This window comes from Oryx dammah, unplaced genomic scaffold, assembly GCF_014754425.2.
Source record: "Oryx dammah isolate SB20612 unplaced genomic scaffold, SCBI_Odam_1.1 HiC_scaffold_2, whole genome shotgun sequence".
Classification (NCBI taxonomy): domain Eukaryota; kingdom Metazoa; phylum Chordata; class Mammalia; order Artiodactyla; family Bovidae; genus Oryx; species Oryx dammah.
The window spans coordinates 179,831,924-179,839,514 of record NW_024070186.1 but is presented as its reverse complement, the minus strand read 5'-3'; the positions used below and the strand labels follow the sequence as shown (position 1 = coordinate 179,839,514).

At 48.8% G+C, this 7,591-nt stretch overlaps 1 protein-coding gene across 1 annotated transcript in view; it reads right to left on the bottom strand.

Moving 5' to 3' along the window:
• Positions 1–2,440: 2,440 nt before the first annotated feature.
• Positions 2,441–7,591, bottom strand: part of AQP8 (aquaporin 8) — an 11,010-nt gene continuing 5,859 nt past the window's right edge. Inside the window, exons 4-6 of the mRNA XM_040258161.1 lie at positions 6,499–6,713; positions 4,139–4,273; positions 2,441–2,932 (exon numbers count right to left, since the gene is read on the bottom strand). Of these exons, the coding sequence (XP_040114095.1) occupies positions 2,884–2,932; positions 4,139–4,273; positions 6,499–6,713 (399 nt within the window). The 3' untranslated portion in view covers positions 2,441–2,883. The remainder of the gene's footprint in view (positions 2,933–4,138; positions 4,274–6,498; positions 6,714–7,591) is intronic.

Below are 7,591 nucleotides of genomic sequence, written 5' to 3'. Positions count from 1 at the left end.
AATGAAATAATACATGGAACGCATTCTGCACAGTGCCGAGCATACAGTAAACATTCAATAAATGTTAGCTGTACACATGTATGTGTGTGTGAGTCTGTGGATATATATACATGTATATACAACTATTTTGTTGCTTTTTAATGTGTATGTATTCATTTTTGGCTGCACTGGGTCTTTCCTGCTGTGCACGGGCTTTCTCTAGTTATGGTGAATGGGCTTCTTGTTGCTTCTGGTTTTATCAAACTATTTCCTCCCATCCCCCTTTTTTAAATGGTGATCGTAGCAAGCTTTTCCTGAACATTTACTGTATGCAAGGTGCCCTGGTAAGTCCTTCTCATGCGTTAACTCATTTGACCCTCACAGTATGCCTGTTGCTAAGGAAACTGAGCCTCAGAAAGTTTAAATAAATTACCTAGGCAGGGTCACATGGCTAAGAAGTGTGGGAAAACTGGGATTCGAACCCAGGTTCAGCCGACTCTGGGGTCCTAGTTCTTAACTGAAGTAGGTCCATCAAGCGTCATGCTGGGTCTTGAATTTGCCTTCATCAAGTTCTTTGCCTTCCCTCTCTTCACCTGGATGTTTTGAGCACATCTTTCGCCATCCCTTCCTATCTCACCCTACTCCTTTGATCTACTAGATATATTACAAGTTCTTACTGGACGTTCTTCAGCAAAGACTCCTCCTTTCCTGACTAACCCTAATGGCTCTCCCTCATCATTTGAAGTTTCTGTTCTATTATCGCACAGTTCCCCTACACAGTGGTAAAGAATATGCCTGCCAGTGCAGGAGACGTGGCTTCGATCGCTGGGTCGGGGAGATACCCCGCAGAAGGAAATGGCAAAGCACTCCACTATTCTTGCCTGGGAAATCTCATGGACAGAGGAGCCTGGCGGGCTACAGTCCCAGACGTGACTTAGTGACTAAATAACAATAAACAGTCCTTTGTTCTTAACCCCAAGAGTTAATGTTTAAGTGTAACTGTATGTCTTTAGATTACACAAACAGTGTAAGAGCCCAGCCTCTGGAGCCAGACCACTGGGGTTTGAACTTCAGCTCTGCCACTTTCTGATTGACCTTGAGTAAGTCATTTGACTTCTCTGGGCCTCACTTTCCTCATATGCAACATGAAAAATAATAATATAATAATAACAATAATATATACCTGTACAGTTGTTGTGAAAATGCAATAAATTACTGCATGTTTAGAACACATAGCAGATCCTGGCATGCAGGAAGTGCTTGATAAGTGTTAGCAGCTTTTTTCTTTTTTAATGTGAATGATTTTTCAAGTCTTTTTTGAATTTGTTACAATATTTCTTCTGTTTTGTGTTTTGGTTTTTTGGCCAGGAGGCCTGTGGGATCTTGGTTCCTTCCCCAGCCAGGGGTCAAACCCACACCCTCCTGCATTGGAAAGTGAAGTCCTAACCAGTGGATTGCCAGGGAAGTCCCACTAGCTATTTTTATAATCACATTCACTTTTTTTTTTAAATTTTTTGGCTGCGCTGGGCCTTCGTTGCTGTGTGCAGGCTTTCTCTAGTTGTGGTGAGTGGGGGCTTCTCACTGGGGTCGTGTCTCTTGTGGAGAACGGGCTCTATGCGAGCGAGCTCTGTAGTTGTGCACAGGCTTAGTTGCTCTGCAGCATGTGGGATCTTCCTAGACCACAGATCGAACCCCTGTTCCATGCTTTGGCATGCAGATTCTTTTTTAAAAAATCTTTTGTTCTCTTTCTTTAAAAAAAATTATTTATTTTAATTGAAGGATAATAATTGCTTTATAATATTGTGTTGGTCTCTGCCATACATCAACATGAATCCGCCATAAGTATACTATGTCCCCTCCCTCTTGAAACTCCTTCTCACCTCTCTTCCCATACCACCCCTCTAGGTTGTTACAGAGCCCTCCTCCCGCCAGGTTCTTACAGGCCCAGCCCTGGTTTGAGTTCCCTGAGTCATACTGCAAATTCCCATTAGCTCTCTATTTTATATAGATCCTCAGAGAGAAGACACACACTCTACTTGTAAGGTATGAAGTTTGGAATGTGTCGTTTTATTCTTTTTTATCTTTAGTTATTCTTTATACACTTATCTTTCATCAAATACCTCTGTCTCCCTAGACTTGTGCTATGACACATCACATATTTCCTTGGGAAATCCTTGCAGCTCTGGGCCACCCCCATATCCACCCTCATCCTCAGCTAAAGTGCCATGAGTGGGTAGATTCATGTCCTGGATAGCCCTGGGAACTAAACCAGACCCTCGAGTCTGCAATGGGCTTTTCAGCAGGGTCTTGAGGTCTGTGATCTGGAACTAATTTTGAGTCCAAACAGGACTCTAGAATGGACTTAGCTCCAGACTGAGTTCCCGTGGGTCTGGCCCAACCTGGACTTTTGGTTCCTCCCTAGCAGTGTCCATTTCTGAAAGGAAAGGCCAGCAAGTGGGCACACAGAAGGAAATATTGGACTATTTATTGAAAAGCTGGACTGACAGCTCAGGCAGCAGGGAAACAGACCACAGAAGGCTCTTTTGTAACAGAGAAATTGGGGAGCAAGAGAAGGAGAAAGAGGATGAGGGAAATGACCAGAGGCACACTAACAGTCACCTCTTCTACTCCTGGGACCTTCCCTGGCAAAAGCTCTTCTGTTGTGCTGTTTCTACCTCCCTCTAGGTGGCGCTAGCGACACATTCCCTAGGCTGAAGTGTCTGATGAGCACAAAGGAATGCGAAGGACCTAGCACCTCTGAGAAGCCAGGCCCAAGTCAGGGGAAGCATATCAGTCACTTCTTGGAGGCTCTGCCCCGGCAGGAAGTTCAGAGCTGTCTGGTCTGTGGTCGGGGATGGGTCCACCGAGGGTCCCTAGGGCAGCAGGAATTTCACCATCTCAGCCTCATCGTCCCTTTAGGATTAGACGAATTTTCGCATCTCCAATGAAGAACCTACAAAAAAAGGTGGTTCAGTGAGGTCTCCAAGTCTCTGGAAGAGACTTAGTCCTTCATCACATGTCTCCAGGTCCAGAAGAGATGCCTTCATGGGCCTTTCCAGCCTCAATACCCAGATCTCCTGGGGTAGAGGGAGAAATTCTCTCCTGTTGGGTTTCCAACCCCTTTTCCTGAAGATCCTCATCTGTACCATTGTGAAAACATCAGAGAATGATTCCTGGTGCTTTTCACTAAGCCATAGGCCAAGCCAGGACTGCAGATGGGCAGCAATGCAAGCAGTCTAGATCAGCCCAGCTCAGGGCCTGTCCCTGCCCAGACAGCGGGCTCTGTACCAACTCACATCCCTACACAACTTGAAACAGAAAGGACAGGACCCTACGGATCCTTGAGGCTTACAGATGACAGCTGGAGGAGAAGCAGTCAAGCAGATATTATCCTCCTGATAACAACATCAACCTTATCTATTGCACACAGTCAGGGAGCACCGCTTACAATGTGTCTTATGTGAATGGCATCTCCTGACATGCATGCTCTTGGGGGCACCATTGACATGATTTTCTATGTGGATAGGGTTCCCTGAGTTGTCTGACACCCCTGTGGGGAGCTATTCCTCCCCTACTTTCAGTCAATACAGTTGTTCAGGAGGGGCTGACCTCACCCTAACTCCAGGATTAGGCTCGTGCTCAGACATAGTCAATAAGAGAGCTGGCCCCAGGGCTACAGAGATCAATTCAGAGGTAGACATGGCTCACACCAGGCCAGTTCAACCCAGAGAACAGCAGATCCAGGACTTTTGTAAGAGCTGTTGTTCCTCTGGTCTTAGTTATGGAGCTGCTAGGATGGAAGCCTGGAATGCCTGGTGGGCATCTTTGCCTCTGTTGGAGAGGCTTTGCCTAAGCACAAAGCCTACCCAGAGGACAGTAGAGCCTGTGAGAAAGACTCAGCCCTACAGACATTGTGTGAGCTCTCACCAGAATCAGGGCTAGCTGTAAACTTTTCAGTTATGCCAGCCAATGAGCTTCCTTTTATGACAAAAGCTATGTTCAAATGGATTTCCGTCACTTGCAGCCAAAGGTCCCAGAGCCATAAACTTTGCCTCTTCTCTGCTCTCAACCCAAGCGAGACCCTAGCCTCCTACCCCTTGATGCCCTGGGAACTATCCCCATGCCCTAGACGGGCCATGAGCCCGTGTCACATTCCTACCTGATGAGCACTCCTACAAGCAGGCTGGCCAGGAGGGGCCCCAGCCAGTAGATCCAGTGGTAGTCCCAGTGGTTGGCCACCATGGCAGGTCCAAAGGCCCGGGCAGGATTCATGCACGCTCCAGACACAGCACCCCTGCCAACACCCAACCACGCTCGTCAGCAGAATGCCAGCCAAGGAGCCTCGACCCACCCTGGTTCATCTCCCCTATGTGGGCCTAGATCACACACTACCCAGAAACCCTCTCTACGCTATGATAGCATGGGCGTCCGGAAGTTTCCCAAGAAGACACAGGTGAAGAGACTTCTAACACGAGGAAGTGAAAGGCTTGACTCCTCCCTGGGGTCCTCCCTAAGGTCTGCCACCACCCCCCCAACACCCTTCTGGAAGAATGGCCAGCAAGCAGTGCCGGCTCAGTGACGGCAGGAAGGAAAATGGGCCTACGCCTTCTCCAGAGTTGATAAAGTCAGGCAACTCTTAACTATATGAACTCCGGGGTCAAGTGGATCTAGATTTAGAACTCTAGAGATTTCTAGGGGTGACATTTGTTTCACCTCTCTGTGTTTCAGTTGAGGTGAACGTACATATCTCATAGGTTGTTATCAGGGATGAATGAGACAACACATTCAGAGCTCGCGTTTCTCATATAATTCATTGCAAGTGTTAACTCTAACCCAGCTGACCTGGTTGAGGTCTTTGTTGTGCTGCAAGCTTGGGGCCCAGCATCTCCCACAGGGCGGGTGTTCCCCAGGAGCACCTGTCTAGTCCTGGTGTCTGTACCCTCGCCCCATTGACTCAAGCTGGGGTCCTCACTCAGGCCTCACCCCCCAAGGACGCCACCTGTGGCCAGTGGTCAAAGCCAGATGAATGAGTCAGTAAGTTTGTAAGTGAACCAAGAGCCACTAGGGGGCAGCAAAGCCCTGCTACCGCTCTACACACCTATTTTCCTCAGGCGCCACCTCCCAGAAGATGACAGGATCAGAGGGCAGAGCTAGGAAAGGCTACACCTGGTTAGGAGCTGGCCTTCAGGAAGGAGTTCCCTCATCCCCCATTTAGCAGGGGCTCTTGTCTCAGATCTTTCACTTAATTTGCCACACTGCCCAGTGACCTTTGATGCTTCCTGGTGGCTCAGATGGTAAAGAATCTGCCTGTAATGCAGGAGACCTGGGTTCCATCCCTGGGTTGGGAAGATCCCCTGGAAAAAGGAATGGCAACCCACTCCAGTATTCTGGCCTAGAGAATTCCATGGGCAGAGGAGCCTGGCGGGCTACAGTCCATAGGATCGCAGAGTCAGACACAACTTCGTGGCTAACACACACAATGACTTTAATGAGGGGCTTCCCTGGTGGTTCAGTGGTAAAGAATCCACCGGCCAACACAGGAGACACAGGTTGCATCCCTGGGTTGGGAAGATCCCCTGGAGAAGGAGATGGCAACCCATTCCAGTATTCTTGCCTGGAGAATTCCATGGACAGAGGAGCCTGACAGGCTATAGTCCCTGAGGTCGCAAAGAGTCGAAAATTACTGAGCAACTAAACAACGATGACTTTAAATAAGTCACCTGTGTCCTCTCTGAGCCTGTTTCCTCAGGTATGCTGCTGCTGCTAAGTCGCTTCAGTCGTGTCCGACTCTGTGCGACCCCATAGACGGCAGCCCACCAGGCTCCCCCGTCCCTGGGATTCTCCAGGCAAGAACACTGGAGTGGGTTGCCATTTCCTTCTCCAAGCATGAAAGTGAAGAGTGAAAGTGAAGTCGCTCAGTCATGTCCAACTCTTCGAGACCCCATGGACTGCAGCCTACCATGCTCCTCCACCCATGGGATTTTCCAGGCAAGAGTCCTGGAGTGGGGTGCCATTGCCTTCTCCAGTCCTCATGTATAAATGGGGAGAAATAACCCTTTGTCTCCTTAATGCCTTCCCAAGCCTACTGAAAGGCTCTTGATAAACAAGACAATGGGTGTAAAAGGTCTTTGTAAGTCTGAAGCTAAAATCTGGCTGCCTGCTGGCAAGATAAACACAGTCTACAGAAACGATTTCTTGATACTACAAAATTAGGAAATGTACATAAAAACCCAGTCTTCTGACTTCTCTGGAATGAAATTAAAAAGGTCACCCCAAGCCCATATTCCCACACATTGGTAATTTATCAGAGGTGCATGGTGGGGGCCTCCTAAGACTCCATAGTCCCTACCACTCCCTGTCTGACTCCTATGGCCCACTTCCCCGGTTAAACTGTCTGCATGGCTTCTATTCGCTACCGAGCCTGTGACCCTCAGGGAGGCTCTGTAGGTCTGCGCTCCTCCAGGACCGAGCCTTGGCCCAGGGCTGAGCACTGCAGTCCCACTGCCAAGCAGCACTCACCCTGCCAGGATGTCCACGGTGACAGAGAAGCCGATGCAGAATGGGGCCAGAGGACCTAGCGTCTTCTCGTTGATGGCGCCCATGCACACGGTCAGCACCGGCAGTGTTGTCAGGATGATCTCCGCTACCACTGCCCCGGCCACCTGCTCCGACTCCTGGACTGTCACAAAGGCCGCCCCGGTCGCATTCCAGAACCTCTCCTCGGGACTCACCGCCTGTGGAGAGCAGTGGTCAGCCCCACCGTGGGGCTGGAGAGACAGCTGGGAACTGGGTTGGTCCAGGGGTAGGGGGTCCACACGCTTTAAAGCCAGGGAAGGGTCCTGTTCAATGTGCAGCCAGACATATCTGGAACGACATCCCAGCTCCACCAGTTCCTACTGTGTGGCTTCACCTGAGCTACTGGACTTCCCTGAGCCTCATTTTGCTCATCTGTAAAATGGGGATAACCTAGTCGTAAACTGTGGAAAATTCTGAAAGAGATGGGCATACCAGACCACCTAACCTGCCTCTTGAGAAATCTGTATGCAGGTCGGGAAGCAACAGTTAGAACTGGACATGGAACAACAGACTGGTTCCAAATAGGAAAAGGAGTGCGTCAAGGCTGTATATTGTCACCCTGCTTATTTAACTTCTGTGCAGAGTACATCATGAGAAACGCTGGACTGGAAGAAACACAAGCTGGAATCAAGACTGCGGGGAGAAATATCAATAACCTCAGATATGCAGATGACACTACCCTTATGGCAGAAAGTGAAGAGGAGCTAAAAAGCCTCTTGATGAAAGTGAAAGAGGAGAGCGAAAAAGTTGGCCTAAAGCTCAACATTCAGAAAACAAAGATCATGGCATCTGGTCCCATCACTTCATGGGAAATAGATGGGGAAACAGTGGAAACAGTGTCAGACTTTATTTTTTTGGGCTCCAAAATCACTGCAGATGGTGACTGCAGCCATGAAATGAAAAGACGCTTACTTCTTGGAAGGAAAGTTATGACCAACCTAGATAGCATATTCAAAAGCAGAGACATTACTTTGCCGACTAAGGTCCGTCTAGTCAAGGCTATGGTTTTTCCTGTGGTCATGTATGGATGTGAGAG